We start from the raw sequence: 18,075 nt of genomic DNA, 5'->3' as shown, positions 1-18,075 counted from the left end.
CTGACAGATTTGTGCTTGTGCGTAATGTGCAGAGTGCCCCCTACCTCGTGCGTAAACATGATAATACTGTCCTCCTTCATGTTTTCCGTCCGTATTGATTTAAATGGATTTAATGAGCCAATTGGCGGACTGTTGAAACGTGAGCGCATGCAGATTGGACACATGAAGCAGCGCTGTGCAGTGTGGGAACCCCCCCCCTCCACTTGTTCCACTGGAGAGCGGTCGCGGTCCTCCACTCCTCCACGGCCCGCCCCCTTCCCCCTGCTCTCACCGCGCTGCTGCTGCTCTCACCGGGGACACACCAGTCACACAGTCCGGGCTGCACCTCCGCCTGGATCGGACCGGAGTTACTCTATACCTGTCCCAAACTGAAAACGTCTTGGAATGATTATCAAAATGGAGTGATATAAGTGTATTTCAAGTTGTCCTGCGTTATCCAAGGTGAGTTTTTGCAAGTTTCTAAGCACATTTTGCCTCTAAGTGATGTTGATTTGCACTGTACAATTGTAGTGTAGCCTATAGCAACTTATCAAATTAGCTTTATCTTCATTTTTTTTTTTAAAATCAACACTTATTTTTGTGAGCTGCTGTGTCTAAGTAAGGTCCCTTGTCTAAATCAAAGTATTATTATTCACATTTGGGTTAAAAATGGTGTTGCATAAAATATTATATAATCTTATAATGCATTCTTAAAATAACGCAGTTACTAGTGTACTTTTTAATGAGTTGTGCCATTATCTAAGTGTTTTTATATCCTTATCTTTATCCTATTCATAGTGGCCTACTACTGGCTTTAATTTTATGGCTTTCCACCAGCCTATTAGAATGCAATTAGCTGAACACTTTCTATTGAACTTTATGAAATAGGGTTAATGTTTAATGACATCCATAATAGCCTTCCAGCTATTCATTCAATGGATAAATATCTGGTTTATTTAGTGATAAGCCCATGCCATTAAGACTTGTAAAAGATCTGGACTAAAAAGTGACTTGCTATCGCTTTGGCTGTATGGTTATCACAGGTTTTATCACAGTGTTTATGGATACAGCTGTGGGAGTCATTGAGTGAGGACAAATGTTGATAGAAGCTTTTCCCTAAATCTCAGACATGAAATTCCATCGCCTCAACAACAAATTTAGATCCTTTTAACAGCCTTGGTGATGTATGATTACACAAGCACACACCGCAGCCTCTGTTGAGCAAACTCCAGCTTTGATTTGTATCGTCCTTGCCTTGTAATTACAACTGCCTCTTTCCACACATAGTAGCTCTGAAGAAGTGCCTGGATGTTGACATTTGGGGTGTGCTATAATATCGAAATAGCAATATATTTTGATACAGTATGGCCTATAAGTGTTTTTCTCTATATTTTATGAAATTATATTGTGACAGTGCAAGAACTGGTTGTTTAGAGACTTATTAAAGGTGCTTTCTTATTGTCTTAAAAATGTGAAAAACAAAACTAGTTCATTTTAAATGGTTTGCAGTGGTCCAAAGTTATTCCTCTGTTATCTTATGCATTCCGAGCATCCTAATTATTCACCACAATGAGTTTATAATCACGTTTGATAACTTTTAGAGGCCAGACAGGAACAACTAGCATGCTAACTGCACACTTCCTGATTCACTTTATAATTAGATGCTGACAGTACATAGCAGACTTATTTTGACCTCAAGAGCTGCTTATACAATGTATCTGTATTAGGGCAAGCCATGGAAAAAGAATCAGGTACAGGGTCTTTAATATAACATATATAACACACTTTTTTTGATTAAAGTGTGTATATTTTAAATAAAGTTTTTTCAGGTTGTGGTTAAACAAAAAAATACAGTTGTTGTGGTTCCTACAAAATAGTAAGCAGAATATCATGGTGAGAAATTGTGATATTATCGTATCGTGAGCCATGTATCGTATTGAATCGTCAGGGACTTAAGGGTGATCCCCAGCCCTAGTTGACATAGTAGCAGAGAAGTTGTTGGCCTTGGAAGTGTTTTAATTAGAGCTACAAGTGACTAACACCATGTCCAGGGGGCTGTGACCTCTGACCCTCCATTGCAGCCCACTAGGAGGCCACCATGTGAAATGCCACACACACTGCTGCAGGACACCGTTGGCCCAGACAAATAAACAAACAGAAACAGTGGAGATCAATAGAGAGCTTGCTGTGATAAGAGCACAGAATCCAATCGGCTAATACAGGGGGCCAAAAACATTTCCCCAGACTCCTGGAAATGTTTAGCTTTTTAAACAGCCATTACTAAACCGAATGACAAGAATGAAGCAGAACTAACCAAAGTACTAGGTCTAATACATAAGCCTAAATTATGTCTTTAGCACTAACTAGCTTCACTGGACTTAAAAAAAAACTACTATTTATTCTGACTTGTTTAAATAGTTACATCTTTGCATTAATTTAAAAAAAATCTGTTTTGTGGCACCTGTATTTTAAATATTACAGAATATCTGATGCCCTCTGCTGGCAACAGTCAGCAGTGGAGGATGTTAAAATCACAAATTAGCAGCATGGCTATTCTCAGCTTTAGCTTTGTTGTACCATTACCACTTTCTTAAAGTTGGAGTATGTAACTTTTCTGGTAGAGAGCCTGCCAGTTGCTTGTTTCCATGGAGCTGTTATTGCTTTGCCTGCAATGTTCCAAAGTATGGCATTTACTATTAATTTATCAGTCTCTACAGAGACAAGCAGGAGATGCCACCAGGCCAATTTACAGGTGAGAAGTGTGAAAAGGCAACCCCACTTATAGTCGGAAAGCATGTTTTTAAATGTATTTTTTGAGCATTACAAACACCGATAATTGAATAAATGCATGTTATATAAGTTTAATCTCATTGTGGAACATTGCAGGCAAAGCAATAGCGTCTCCATGGTGGTGGCCTCCCAATCTAAAAAGTTACAAAGTCACCTTTTAAAGTAGATTACATTAGTAAATATGTATCAATACAACCAAACACTAGTCCAGACATTTTGATTAAGAAACAACAAAAATTGAACAAACGGACTTGTCAGTGCTATATAAGAAACTTGAGTACCACCAGTAGCACCTGTACCGCAGATTGAGAACCTGTGGGCTAACATAATGAATGAACTTTTGATGACAAGAATGCCATTGACAATTTCCTGCTTCCTCTTCCATGCTTTCATTGGTAATGTGCTTGCCAGATGATCAGCACATGTCTAGGATAGATCTACAATATTACAATGACGCCTTCTTTCCTCTTACCTACTTTTACCTGAGCTCTACATTCCTGACAGGACCTATGGCGGTGACCTCTGAGTGTCATTGACGTAGCAAGTGTGGAGAAGGGTCAGTTGCGTTCAGCTGCTGTATTTGCTTTCACACTGTAAACCTTTCAGCAACTTTATTTTTTTAAACCAGACATGTCGAAAATGCTTGGAAGGCGCTTTGTCACTGTCACAAAAACGTCAAAACATAAATCATTATTTGAGATGGTCCGATATGGATTTTGTTTTCTTCAACCAATACTGCTATCCGATATTTGTTGTTTGGGCGTATATTTTAAAGTTCCTGGAAAGGCTGAAAAAAATTAAGTAAAGTTTTATTTTATTTTATTTTTGTAATCTATAAAACAATTTTATTTATTTTATCAGAAATAGAACACCTGCTACCAGCTCAGTGTTTGTTAGCTTGGCCTTTGTCATCAGAGGTATAATACTCCCTACAAGAGAAGCATAGCTAGACTCGACTAGAATGGACAATACTATCTCATATCACAATGATTTGAGGCCTCATGTCTCCAGCCTCATGTCCCCTCTCACAACTCCTGGACTACTTCAATTTATTCAACCACAGATATGTCCCTAAACCTTACATAACATCTTTGTTTTTGCCCAGATATATTTAGAAAAGGAATGTTTGATGATAAGAAAATCTGAATTCTTAGGGGGTATATTGGGCTAATCTCAAGTCCTTTTTTCTGCCTAAAGGATCCAGGTTAACACAGGAAATCTGACTTCATGGGAACTTGGCAATGACGACTGTAAAGTGTTCCCAGCTTTGGCACCAGTCCACCTCCCCCGTCTTCCTGAAGCCTTCCAGTTTATGATATTTGGCACCAACATGGCAGATCGCAGACAGAACAATATAGGAATGCAATGGAGACAATGACACCTGCTAATCATTACTTTGGGACATAAGCATGGGACACACATGGATATTTTTAAACTTAGTAAGAGAATAGACAGTACCAGACCCTCCTTTTGCAGCTTTCCCCCCTTTGTTCTCAGATGAGGCCATATATAAAGATAGACAGTTCTAAATAAACACATTTATGGAGACTGGGCTTCAAAAGAGAAAGTAATTACTCAAGTCAAGTGCAATAAGGAAAAAGCAATTAGCGTCTTCCTGTTGCAAAGTTGTTGTGATGTTTTGTCAGATTGTTGGAAAGTATTGTGACCGTTTGTTTCCAAAGGAGACAAACGCAACATTTGTTATATCAGAAAGGTACATAAGGACAATTTATATAGCATATTTGTGGCAGCTCTTTCTACTAGTTATGACAAATTGCTTTAAAGTTCATTGTAAAACCTTTTTGGTGAGGATCTGCTACTTCCTTGTCTTCATAGAGATGCTATTGCTATTAGGGCCGGGTATCATTAAAAAGTCACCGATACGATACATGCTTTGAAACATAGGCCACCATATGATACGCTTTTTGATACACTGAGCTTTTGATTTGATATATTTCACATTGATTTGATACATTTCAGTGAAAAACAAAGGCTAAATCATGGCTCTGTTACTAAAACACCACTAAGTCTGTTCAGAGTTAATATGGAAACACCCATTTTACTCTAAACTGAAGACATAAACACAACTACAGCTCCTACACAAATTAATTTAATAAAATATACCTTATAAATACTCTTGACGATATATCGATACAGCAGCCCATGATATTGATATTGTGTCAGTACATTAAATGATACGATATCTTGATATTTTGATATTTTTGCACACCCCTAATTGCTGTGTGTGCAATGTTCCACAGTTTGGCAATAAACCTATCCAACTTGCATATAATCAAGCATTCTGTGAGCCAGCTTGCCACTACACAGACCTAACCTGTACCTTGGCCTCTCCATGGAGAAAAGCAAGTGGCAGACTCTGTACCTGAAAAGTTAAATAGTACACCAAGCCCATTTTGATTTTACTCTTACACTTTCTGAAGTTAGATGTTCAAATCTGCGGTATATTGTAAAGCATTTTTTGTTTTTTTTTTTTTTATTGTCTGCAAATCAGGAAGTAAACCTGTTGAGCTATTAGCATGCTAGTTGTTGATAACATTACTGTGAAAGACTCCACTCTGGCTTCACAAAGTTGTGAAACAAACTTAAAAACTCATCACGTTGAATAATTAGGATGCTAGGAATGCGTTAAGAAAGTGAAAAATAGTGCAGAGAAAGCTGGAACAAAAACTTCTTGTGGCTCTGGATATAATTTTTTCCCACAATTTACTTTCAAGCATGTTAATACCCCCAAGTGGCTTATAATATCATAAGATTATTACATAAAAGCTGTCATGGTTATTGCGTTGCATGTGGTGGTCTCTTTTCTAATATTAATGTTTTGGCAAAGCAGAGCCATGACCAATAAAAAAACTATTTCACCAGGACCTAATTACACCTTCATTATACCTCATTATATCCCTCCGCCCCCCTATAATGACCTCTATAACTCCAGCCAGCCTCTGTTTGTGTTTGAACCCTAGCACAAAGGAGCAAAAACACAACCAAAAAGCCAAGCTAGAGGGGACTGCCAGTTTCAACACATGCAAGAATACGCTAAAGATATCTGTTGAGACTTAAAATTGTTTTGCTGGAGAGGGAGGAAGTGCTGCGCTGTTTGGCTTGGATCTGGTCAGGGCACGGATGGAGAAAATAGTGCCGTAATTGAAAGTCCGAGGGAGAGCCTGAAATATGTGGCCTTATCTTGTGTGTTTGTTCACCTGGTTAGTGGGTTAGCAAGCGAAGGACATGAGAAGAAAGAGTTGCAAAAGCGAGCAAAGGGCATCATTGATTTGGCGTTTAGGAAAGTCAACACTTTTGAAAGACAAGGCAATAGGGTTTTTGTGTAGCTGGTGTTAGCTTTGGGAAGTGAGGTCAGAGTTGAGTAGCGAAACGTGGGGTGAAGTGAAGTGTGTAAAGTTATGCATGGCAACTAAGTAAGGAATATTGAATCTTATCTAAGTATTGCAATAATGTCTGTCAAATAGTTGTCCAGTTAGAACAGGGTGAATTTAATATATAAAATGTCCATTCATTACCATTGCAAGATATATCTAATTTAATTTCACAATTACAGACAGGTTTTTGAAGAAGATTTAATTAAAATTATTTACATAAAAACTTACAAAAACTGGACTCAATAGTAACATCCAAAGTATAGAAAAACCTATTTCAAATCCATTCTGGGCACTGTATCTAAAGCAAAGCAATGCTTCATCAGGGTCTTTTTTGCGTTTGGTTTATCGTGGTAAACCTAAACAAGTTCAGTGAACTTATAACTTATGTGGAAACTGCTTACCGATGAAGAGAAAAGCTGCAAGTTAGAATACTAACAAATTGTAACATACAAGTTTGCTAAATTTAGGGATGCACAGATCCAGCTTTTTCTGCTCTGATTCTGATGTCAATACTTTAACTGATACCCGATTTCAACCGATTTTAGGGCAGAGACTGAAAATATAATTTATTTAATTTGAATACAAATGTATGATAAAATATCTAAATATATTTTGTTACCATTTACAATTTAAAGTAATTATAGAACAGCCTTGCATAAATAAGTTTAATATGAGATGTTTTGGTCCAACATGGGCAAATATCTTAAATGTATAAACAAAAACTGATACGATATTGATTCCAAAACCAATTGGAACCCACTAACATCTTCAACATCGGCACTGATATCCGATACCAGTATCATATTGTTGCATCCCTAGTTAAAGTAAGAGATCTGAATTAGTTTACTCAACCCATAACATTTGACTTCAAGAACCTTGCTTATTACACTGTACTATTGTTCATATGTATGCCTATTTTTAGTTTTATTTACTGTAAATAACTGTATGACGTAGCTGCATACATAACCGCCTCAGTTACCCTAAACGTTAAAAAAGGCCAGTTCAGTATTTTATATTGTCAATTCAAACATAGGTTCCAGTTTTGTTCGGGGTCTGGTTGCCTTCAACACATCAACATACCTCTTACTCTCCTTGTATTGTATTGGTTTCTATTATGGAAAGTACCTGAACAAGTACTCCATCAATGAGACCATTCAAATATCCCAGATCATAACGTATTATTCACAAACTTGAACACATGTTTTCCTGACATTGTGCAGGCATAAGCAATAGATTTAGGGAAGAACAATGACATATTCATAGTTGTATGTTTCCAATCCTCCCTGAGCAGTAGACAGTGCACGCTCTCCCTGCCTTCTGTTCTGACGGATGCTCCTCTCCTCTGGCTCTCATTAAAGTGTGGTTCCTCTGGTTTAGGGCCAGTTCAATGCTGTACATCGTGACATGGAAATATTTTATGGAGTCTGTCTGTGAAGTCTGAGACAACGGCAAACCCTGGACTGCAGAACTAATAGAAAATAATATTGTGTTGTTGAAGAAAGTATTAGGTTTTAATGCTCGGGAGTATTGGCTTTATCAAGTTGGAGCAGAAACAGGGTCATAATTTAGACAGCAGCGTTCGTTATATTTGGATCAGTGATGAGTGGATGTTCTTGGCTACTTACTGCAAAAATGTTTGAATGTTCTTTGTTCTTAATATGAATATTCACAGCTAATCAAATGAGAGGAATTATGTTATGTATTGTATGTTTGAGTCTTTTTACATGACACCACTGTATTGAATCTGTTTAATGTATTGGTACACTGTAAAACTTTTCTGGTGGAAGTTTCTGGCCCCTGTTTTAGTTCTTGCTCTGCCTGTTGCAATGTACTTATCTAGCTTGCATTTATTCAATTATATTCTTACCGTGAGCCGGGTGCCCTCTCCACAGATCTGACTTGTAACAGCGTGCTGTCTTCATGTGCTTGTCTCTATGGAGATAGATATGGTTAATGCTATAAATACATTGCTGACAAAATAATAAGATCTCCATGGAGACAAACAGATGGCAAGCCCTTGGCAAGCATATGACACATTTGGAAAATATCAGCATGGCCCTATAACAGATTTGTAAAACGATCAGAACCAATTCGATAAAGGTGGATGGATTTAATAACAAAAACCAAGAGGACTTCCTGGACTTGTCAAAATCCTGCTGAATTGCAACTAAATACTATTCTTGTTTTATATTTGAAATAATGTTAAAAGCTTGAAAAATGTGTCTTCCTTATGGAACTACAAATTGTTTACTTTACTCTTAATATATTCTAATGTCCTTATTTCTTTCTTTTACAGAAATCATTTGGACTGTCTGCCGTGACATCAGACCCAAGCCCCATACCAAGACAGTAACCAAGGAGATAAACGATGAGCCTATAATCCAAGGTATGTTTGACCCCCCTACTGTTTTTAGATGCCAACAATTCATCCAGGGAGGAACTTAATGCTATTTTTGGAGAACATTTTTATATATTTTTTCATACACGTGTCACTTTAGATTGACTCAAACCAGTGCGCTCTAAGTGAGGACAGCTCATTTGGGCCGTACATGTGTAGTCAGTATGAGCTTTGCCCTTAACGTCCCACAACACAGGTCCAAAGGGGACGACCCTGTTTGTGCTGTGGTCAGAGGAATTAACCGGATTAAAGGGAAAGACAAAGCACAAGCCTGTATGTAAGCACTATAATGAATGGTCTTCTTCCATGCGTTCGTGTAATGCTGTTATCAATTAGACTGACTTGTTTAAACATGATACACAAAGACACATGTTTTTGCTCATTAGGGAAAACATGTGGTCTGAGTGACGTGTGCAGACTCTAGGGACAGTGGTAAAATTAGACATGGCTCGATATGGATTTTCGTGACTGATAATTACCAATATTTTCCGAGACAAATAGCATCACAAATAGCAGTGTAGTTATAGTTAAAGTTACACTGTGTATTTTCAGGTTGTCCCCGTTGCTTTGCTTAGAATGTTCCACAGTAGGGCATTAAAACGAGAAAAGCAGGTGATGCTGCCAGGGTGCTAGGTCACTACGTTATACGTCAGATCTGTGGAGAGGTGACCCAATTCACAATAATGCATGTTTAAGGTATTTTTTTATAACTGAATATGTATGAGTTAGGGTGGTCAAATTCGATTTTGATATTAAAGAATAGAACCGATACTCAATATCAATTTTGATACCCAAATGATAATTTTCAAATATTGTCAGTTGCAACACAAAATATCAGTATTTGTTTATGTGGTCTTACACTAGTTAAAACTTAAGATCATATTTTATTCAGTGTTTTGTTTTTTTCCCCCAGTATCGATACTTGCTTAAATCTAGTTTTGATAATTGTTTTAGCATTGATTAGTATCTGATTTTGAATATTTTTAACAATATTAGATAAGTTTAATTCCATCTGGGGAAGAGTTCAGGCAAAGCAATAGCACCTCCAAGTATTGGACCTTGTACCAGGAAAGTTACATAGTGCACCTTTAAGTTAAAATGTAGCCTAACTATAACCCTGTTGTAAAAAAAAGTATAACACCATTAATATTCATGGATAATACATACCGCTATGAATATTAGCTCAAATCGCTAAAATAATGATCCCATGTTCTCAAATTCAACCTCACACCTGAGTTTAGCGCTCCCTGGTGGCTGGGGGGAGGGGGGAGGGTGCCCCAGACTGTATGTCATGAACCATAGCACCTCATTAATGCAGCCAGATGGGTAGAGTGCATGTGCAGGGGGCTCCTGTACAGGGCTTATAAAGAGAAACAGAGGACCTTGTCAGAGCTGCTTTATGCTATCAAAATATTTAAGGATTGGGTATCCATTACTCCGCTGGCAAAGAACAACACTGGAAGGAAGGGGGGCTTTTTCCTGCTCTAATACACACAAGGAAGTCATAGCTCCACTTCTCTTATCAGACATTTTAAGTATCTCTTCCCCACCTAACATATTTTCACTGAATGTCTAGTACGAAAAAGTTATTGTAGAAAAAAATTTGCTTAAAGGTCCTAAATTAAAAATAAAAACTGCCATGTTAAGCCATGTTATAATGTTGTCTCCTCCTCAGAAACATACCTGGAGGTGTTTTTTGTTTCATTGCCACTTGTTTGAGTAACCCTGCATTATTGTGCTGTTTACATTTCCAAAGCTCAAAATCCTCTGTTCCACCTTGTGATGTCATGAAGTGGTAGTTTTTGCATTCTAGTGAAGGTGTATAAAGTTTAAAAATACAGTGGAGCACTTCCTGTAGCACCACATGACATGGTGGAACACAACTGAGGCAACAACATTTTAACATAGATCAGAAAATAGCTCAATATACAGCCCTTTTAAAGTTTAACAAATTGTTAGCTGAACTCTGTGGCAAAGAGGTCATGTGGGATCAACTTGGTCAGATACCAGTTGACATAATTTGCTATTTAAAGGTGCACTATGTAACTTCCTGGTGCTTTGACTGAAATGTTCCAAAGTATGGCAGTAAATGTGTCTGTCACCACAGAAACACCACCAGGCTAAGTTACAGGTCATATTTGTTGATAGGTGACCCCCCACTGCTACCAGTTTTTAAGGTAACTGAATAAAGGCAAGTGTAATGCTATACTATGGACTATCTTAGACAAAGCAATAACATCACCATGGAGACAAGGAGGTGGTGGACCAACCTACAACCGAAAAGTAACATTGTGCATCTTTACAGGTGCAGTATGCAACTTTTCTGATAAGAGTCCAGCACCTGGTTGTGTCCATGGAGATATGCTAGGGAGACTGCTTTGAGATTGAGATTTATGTATTTATTTTGGGCTTTCCCTGGAATGTACCACAGTATGGCATTAAAATTTCTTATTATTTAATTACAGCTATTTTTTTTAAACAATAAAACAGTGCCTATATGCATTCTACTGTAAGCGGGCCAACCTCTTCGCAAATCGGACAGGTAAAATAGCTTGTGCTTGTCTCCATGGAAATAGATAAATTATCATACTGTGAAAAATTCCAGGCAAAGCAAAATCTCCATGATAAAGGACATTGCACCTGGAAAGTTACACAGTGCACCTTTAAGTAATGGTTATATGTGAAATAAGATAGATAAATAAATTGGTTTCACAGAAAACATATTTTGGCTTGTTGGCTAGTGTTTTGTTTTTATTGTGGTGCTGTTATAAAATATGATATTAAAAATGAACAATGGTAAAGTTGTTTCTCTGAGAGCTATACCACAAGATTCAAGTCATCAAGCCACAAGAGGAAGACCATTTTAATTTTAAATAGGGTTGACTCATATCCTGTTTTTACTCTGCTACTAAAAGCACTACCGTAAGAGTGGATATCATTTACTGAGAGGTTGGGGTTAGCGTGTAATGTGTAAGTTTATAGACAGGCTTCTGCTGCTCTAACTCAATCCTTTAAAAGCGAATAAACTTTCCTCCTCTCTTCTGTGACAAAGCAGGTCAGACCGACTCCAGGAATCCCCTAAAAGTCTGTAGAGGAGGGACGGACTGTGTCTAAATTTAGTCAGTTCCAGACCAGTGGACCTTTGGAACGTAGAATCCTGAAAAAACAAAACAAAAAAAATCCTGTCTGGGACCAGTTGAATGTGGTGTGTGTACAATAGACAGAGGTGGGTAGAGTAGCCAAAACTAAGTAACAGTAACTTCAAAAGTACAGGAGTAAAAGTATGTTGCAGAAAAGTAAAAATTTTTAAAGGCCCTATATTACTCTTATTTTCTGATCGTCATTATCAGTTGTGTTTTGTTTCATTCACACATGTTTAACAATCAAACCCTGGATATTTAGACTGAGTTCTTCTCTCAAACAGAAAACACTGTGTTCCACCTTGTGATGTCATATGGTATTACAGGATATGCCCACTGTGTTTTTAAATTTGATATGTATTTACTAGATTTGGATGATTTCAGCCCTGGAATTTTCGATCTCTACTACACTAAAGGTAAAAGGTTAACTGAAAACTCCCCCTACATGACATCACAAGGTGGAACAGAGCATTTTGAGCTTTGGAGATGGAGGATTACTCAAACATGTATGAATGAAACAAAACACAACTCCAGGTATATTTCTGAGGAGACCACAACATTCTAATATTACTTAAAGCTCACAAGAATCCAGTTTGTGTAATACAGGACCTTTAAAAAGTTACTCAAGTAAATGTAACTGAGTACTACCCATTTCTGATAATAGAATAGCCTTGGTTTCACTCATCTCTACTCAACCGCCTCTATATAAACCGCCCTATGTCATCCTTTTCAACACCATACATCTTTGCCCGCTTTTTAAAGATAGCTGTTCTGTCTGTTTTTGTTCCCCGTAGATGTTTCCACCGCACCACCGCACAAACGCTAGCAGCTGGACCAGGGACCTATTTCTGAGCTGATGCGGACTGGAGAGCCAGCCGAGGGAGACCAGGCGACCTCACCACATTCCAAAAGGCCGGCCGCATCCAACTGCACAACTGCATAGTGTTCTTAGCAATTTATGTGCGTTTAATTCGGCCAGCTATGCAGAACGGTGAGCTACAGAGACCAGGGCAGAGCTTGGCGCGCACATGAGAGACGTAGATGTTAAATTGTCAGATATTTGGCAGTGCTGAAGAAGTTACACGCTTTTTGGGAAACTGGAATAAGTCTTGACAGCAGATTTTTGTCGACATAAAATAGGGCTGCAAGACTATTTGGAATTGGAATTTGAACAGACGCAATTTGTAAATCGCAAAAGTACCAGAGGTTTCTTCGTAAACAACAAAATATCCTGTCTGAATCGTCATAAAAACAGTGAAAAAATGTTCTGAAATTCTTGTGAAAGTTTGTCAGTATTTTTGTCAATTCTTTTGGACATGTTTCAAATGTGAACTTTGAACACTGTTATCAAAACATAAATTGCAAATCTAAAACATTCAGCAGTTGCATAAAACCCAGCGACGATTGTAGATCAAAATTGTGAACAATTTGGATTTACATTTTGGAATTTTTGTGTGAAAACTGGTCAAAATGAATCTTCAAGAAAAACTATCAGGACTTAAAGGTCTGGTCACACACTCCCACGGCAAGAGACGCTATAAAGGGGACCTAACCACAGATATGATCAGCCCTCCACTCGGTGACTTCCGCCACACCATGCACGTCGGTCGCGGTGGGGATGTTTTCGGCGACACCTCCTTCCTCAGTAACCACGGGGGGACTGCCAACGGGAACGGCGGCGAAACGGACTCGATCACCAGCCCAGACAATAAGATAGGGGCCTTCTTCACCAGGACCCTGCGTCAGATCAGGAGGGGCTCGGACAACAGGGCCCGGGAGGAGGCCAAAGAGCTGTCGCCGCCTCCCCCAGCCGTGTCGCCCATCATCAAGAACGCCATCTCCCTCCCCAGGCTGGACGTGGACCTGCCCAACGGGACCCCCACCCGAGTGCTCTTCCCCAGCAGCCAGAACACGCCGGAGGACAAGATGAGCTCGTATGGTGTGTATGAGAGATGAGATGTGTTATTGATTGACTTGTAATGTTTGCATAGGTTATAGGTCAAGGTTTGACCAGATCCAAAAGTGAAATTGCTATGTAACAGATGCTTAATCATACAATAAAACAATCTTCAAAACTCAAATCAAATAAGATGGGGATTAAATTAGCAAAGCAAATACTAAGATAGATGGTTTATTACATGTAGCTAGCATCAGCAGCCAAAAAATGCAAGTCTGATCAACTACAGCCACAAAAAAGCTTCTTATGTAAGCTGCTGGCTTGATGGATTTTTGATTGAGATGTTCCAGTTTAGAACTTCTCTTTCTCCATGAAGACAAGTAGGTGACAGGCCAAATTATAGGTCAAATCTGTGGATAGGTGAATCAGCTCATGTATGCATTAGGATGTATTTTTAACAATAAAAAAAACTGTAATTGAATGAATGCAAGATAGATAGGTTTAATGCCATACTGTGGAACATTCCAGGCAAAGCAACAGCATTTCCAGACCTATTGATTTACTCAAACTTATGTTGTTAAAGATAAGTAAATTCAATAAAATTAAGGATAATGGAAAAGGCTGTTACAAAATCAGATAACTCTAAACAAGTCATTCTTTTTCTTGGGCCCCCTAGTGGCTTTTGGGACCCTGCATTTTCACCCAATTTGCATATTTTTTTAAACTGCCTTTGTTAGGTTTGCAATGATGAAAAAGAAGTCATCAAAATGCAGTTAGCTGACTATGCCACGTGTTATGAGAGATTTTCAGTTAGATTCCTGTCGGTAAATGCTCTATTTGTAAAGATCTGGCATAATTCCACAAACCAATTCATCTTGCCTGGAAATTTGGGAGCATGATGTCATCTATTTGCACTCATTCATTTTGGAATTTACAGAAAGAACAACCACTAATCTTGAAATTGGCCTTTCTACCAGAGACTGCTCTCCTTTGGTGTTAAATTACATTGACGCTAAACAAAGTCAAACACCACATAGTTGCCAGGTCAAACGAGTTGAAGAGATTTTGCGCCCTAACTTAAACAGATTTGCCCCAGATGTCCTCCATGAATCACCCCGTAGGCCCTGTAATCATTGGCACTGATAACACAAGTATCCAGACTAAGTTTGAGTTTGAGTGAGTCACATGACAGGGTACAATCTGGCTGACCTCCTCCGCATTTCGGGCTGTCTGCAGGGGGTCGATAATGAGAATTCAACACGCATTCTTCGGATGCTGTAATTTCAGACTTTATTAACCTGTGCTTGAATGCCTCACTGTTAAACTATGAGGAAATAGGGGAAATAGGTTGGTTCACCTTCTGGGCAAACGTGAGAGAAGTTTATGCTCTTGTCGTGTGCTATTAATATGGTACAGATTAGAGGTGGTGCTGGCATACCACTTAATTGCAGGAACATCTGATATTTATATCAAGGCATATGTTGTTTAGGTATTTAGAGCAGTGTGTTTTGTATATTTATGTTAGCTTTTTCATGACGTTATAAAGTTATCTTAAACTATGGCCAGCTGTCATGCAGTTTTGCATTCTTCACTTCAGAAATGTGCCTCAGGAAACAAATAATGGCATAAAGCAGGTGGAAGTTAAGAAATATACTGTTATTTTGGTACCTTTATTCATTTATCTAATCTAACTATATCAAATATGAAATCTTGCATGTGCATAGATCTGGAACACAATAATATACTGCCCCCTGTTGGAAAGACATTTAAACTGAGTGTCAAATTATGGTCTTCAATCATTCCCCTACATTTGATTAGAATTCAAAAGAAGGATATTAATTATACTATTAAAGGTGCATTTTGTAAGTTTTCTGGTGTTACTTGTTTCCTTGAAGATTTTGATTTGTCTGTAATGTTCCACAGTATGGCATTAAACTTTTCTATGGGCTCGAGCATCCAAGTTACAACTCACAGAAATTATGCAGATTTGCAAGTTATAATTTTATCAATAGAAATACCTAGGGCTCGGCATCATTAAGAAGTTGCTGATACGATACATACCTCGATACATTGGCCTCGATACAATACAGTACACTTTCAATTCAGTATGATTCAATACGATATATTTCAAAATGATTCGATACACATAAATACAAACAAATGGCTGTGATACTAAAAGACTTTATTAAACCACTAAGTTCATATGAAAAACACCCATTTTACTCAAGTGTAATGCATAAACAAGTGAACTTTCTCCAAACAAGCGACACAACTATAGCTCTTTAACAAAATAATTTAGTAAAATAAACCAAAATACTCTTGTTGATATATCGATACAGCAGCCCACGATATCTATACTGTATCATCAAATTAAATGATTTTATATATCGATATTTCAATATTTTTGTATACCCCTAGAAATACCTGTAATTGAATAACTGCAGTGTGTATAAAGCAATAATATCTCCATGGAGACAAGCAGGTGAGTTACACTCAAATTGAGTTACCCTCAACCAGAAAAGTTACACGATCTGCTTTTAACTGGAACACAAAAATATTTACATAAAAAAATGTATTTTTCATAAAACTTAAAATCGAAGGACTCTAAACTAGACTAGATTTCTCTCATTCTAGAACAATTCCTTTGCCCAGCTACAGTTATCATTTCATATTTTGCTTTTGTCTGTGTGCTTAGGGGTGGACTCCGGTTTCGTCACCCTGCCTCGCCTGTCCCGCTCGGAGCGCCAGCAACCCTCCATCTCTCTCCCCACCCCCCTAGCCCCCAACCTGCACCGGGGCTCACTCACCGACACCGACCAGCCCCTCCTCTCGACCCGCACCTCGGCCCTCCTCGCCACCGAACCCAAACACACCGCCTACTCCGACTCACTGCCATCCCTCACCTCTCTCGACTTCACCTTCGACCTGGGACCATCCCTCATGAGCGAGGTGCTGGGCCTGATCGACGGGGGACATCTTGAGGACCACGGGCACGCCTGGGAGGAGGGGTCGGCATGCGGGCTGACCAACGAGGGCTCAGAGATGGACTCTGCTACCATCTCCTACGTGGATTCCTTGCTCAGAGAAGACTGCGGTGGCGGGAAAAGTCCGAACTGGGACGAAGAAGAGGCTGTCGAAGTAAACGAACGAGTATATTCGGTTAAAATGCCCGATGTGGTGATGGGTTCGGCAGAGAGGGTGAAGGGAGGGGTGGGAATGGAGAGTGAGAGGTTTCAGAGCGCTACAGATGTGCTGGCACGTCACTACGGAGGCAGCAGTGTGGTGAAGGGACACTACAAGATGGACACTCACTCAGACATGTTCAGTAAGAAGAAAATTTCCTACTCTTACATCGAAGACGAGGACGAAATCAAAGTCTAAATAGGATATAAAAGTGATGTTATGGACACTTAAAGGGCCCATATTACGCTATTTTCTGATCTATGTTATAATGTTGTTTCCTCATCAAAAACATACCTGAAGTTGTGTTTTGCTTCATTCCCACATACTTAACAGCCAAACCCTGCAGAACTCACCCACCTTTAGTTCTTCTCGTAACCAGAAAACACATTTAATAATACAGGAATTTCTCCACTGTGTTTTTAAACTCCATACACAGTCATTAGAATTATTTTGATCATTTCAGCCTTGGATTGGCCAATCTCTACTGAACAAAAGGTAGCTGTTTACATAAGATTTACCACTACATGACATCACATGGTAGAGCAGAGCATTTTGAGCTTTGGAGATGTAGACAGGGTCAGGGTCTACTACACATTTGTCTCTATGGGGATGTTATTGCTTTATCTGGAATGTTCCACAGTATGGCATTAGACTTATCTTGCATTTATTTAATTACATGAGTTTTTATTGTTTAACATTATCCTGAAATGTAATGTAAGTTTGCTTGATCACGTTACCCTGCTTGTGTCCGTGGAAGTAGATAGGTTTAATGCCATACTGTGGAACATTTCAGGCAAAGCAATAACATCTATTGGACAAGCAGATGGTAGACCTTTAATCGGAAAAGTTACATAGTCCATCTTTAAAGAGTTAGGGTAAATAATAAAGCATAATTTCTACATAATTTCAGGTCTCACTGCATCTTTTAGTCTTCAAGTCACTCAGGAATGCACAAAAAGGGAGGTATCACACTACAATTATTACTCATTGGATATCAAGGGATCAGTATTTTCTGTTTAACACTAAAGCCTATAGCTGGTAATATAATGCTGCAGACTACAGTTACTCCGAGCACCTTGTATGAAAATGAAGTCTGACTCCTGTATTGCTTTTATAGAAGATTTGTCTTATATATTTTCTACAATTGTACATGAAAATATAAGCAGCCATTTTGTATGTATATGTATGTATGTATGTATTGTGACCACCGGCAGCAAATTGTGCAAATCGCTACCACGTGCTGCAGACAATAGCAACGATGTACTTACGATGATATAAATGGACAATAAAGCT

General features: G+C 38.6%; 1 protein-coding gene across 1 annotated transcript; it reads left to right on the top strand.

Moving 5' to 3' along the window:
- The first annotated feature begins 298 nt into the window (after positions 1–298).
- Positions 299–18,071, top strand: cdc42ep1a (CDC42 effector protein (Rho GTPase binding) 1a). The gene is made up of 4 exons (XM_055149900.1): positions 299–441; positions 8,461–8,550; positions 12,497–13,641; positions 16,295–18,071. The coding sequence occupies exons 3-4, from the start codon at positions 13,173–13,175 to the stop codon at positions 16,978–16,980; spliced, it is 1,155 nt and encodes a 384-aa protein (XP_055005875.1). The 5' UTR covers positions 299–441; positions 8,461–8,550; positions 12,497–13,172; the 3' UTR covers positions 16,981–18,071.
- The last annotated feature ends 4 nt before the right edge of the window (positions 18,072–18,075 follow it).

The sequence above is a fragment of the Boleophthalmus pectinirostris genome, unplaced genomic scaffold (genome assembly GCF_026225935.1).
Source record: "Boleophthalmus pectinirostris isolate CB_2022bp ecotype Guang Dong unplaced genomic scaffold, ASM2622593v1 HiC_scaffold_14, whole genome shotgun sequence".
Classification (NCBI taxonomy): domain Eukaryota; kingdom Metazoa; phylum Chordata; class Actinopteri; order Gobiiformes; family Gobiidae; genus Boleophthalmus; species Boleophthalmus pectinirostris.
The sequence above is the reverse complement of the archived record's forward strand: the minus strand, read 5'-3'. Positions and strand labels throughout refer to the sequence as shown.

Excerpts from the sequence above, each read along its gene's own strand:
- cdc42ep1a (XM_055149900.1), top strand. The coding sequence starts at position 13,173 with ATGAATCTTCAAGAAAAACTATCAGGACTTAAAGGTCTGGTCACACAC. Across the intron at positions 13,642-16,294 it reads GGACAAGATGAGCTCGTATG|GGGTGGACTCCGGTTTCGTC; the intron begins GTGTGTATGAGA and ends CTGTGTGCTTAG.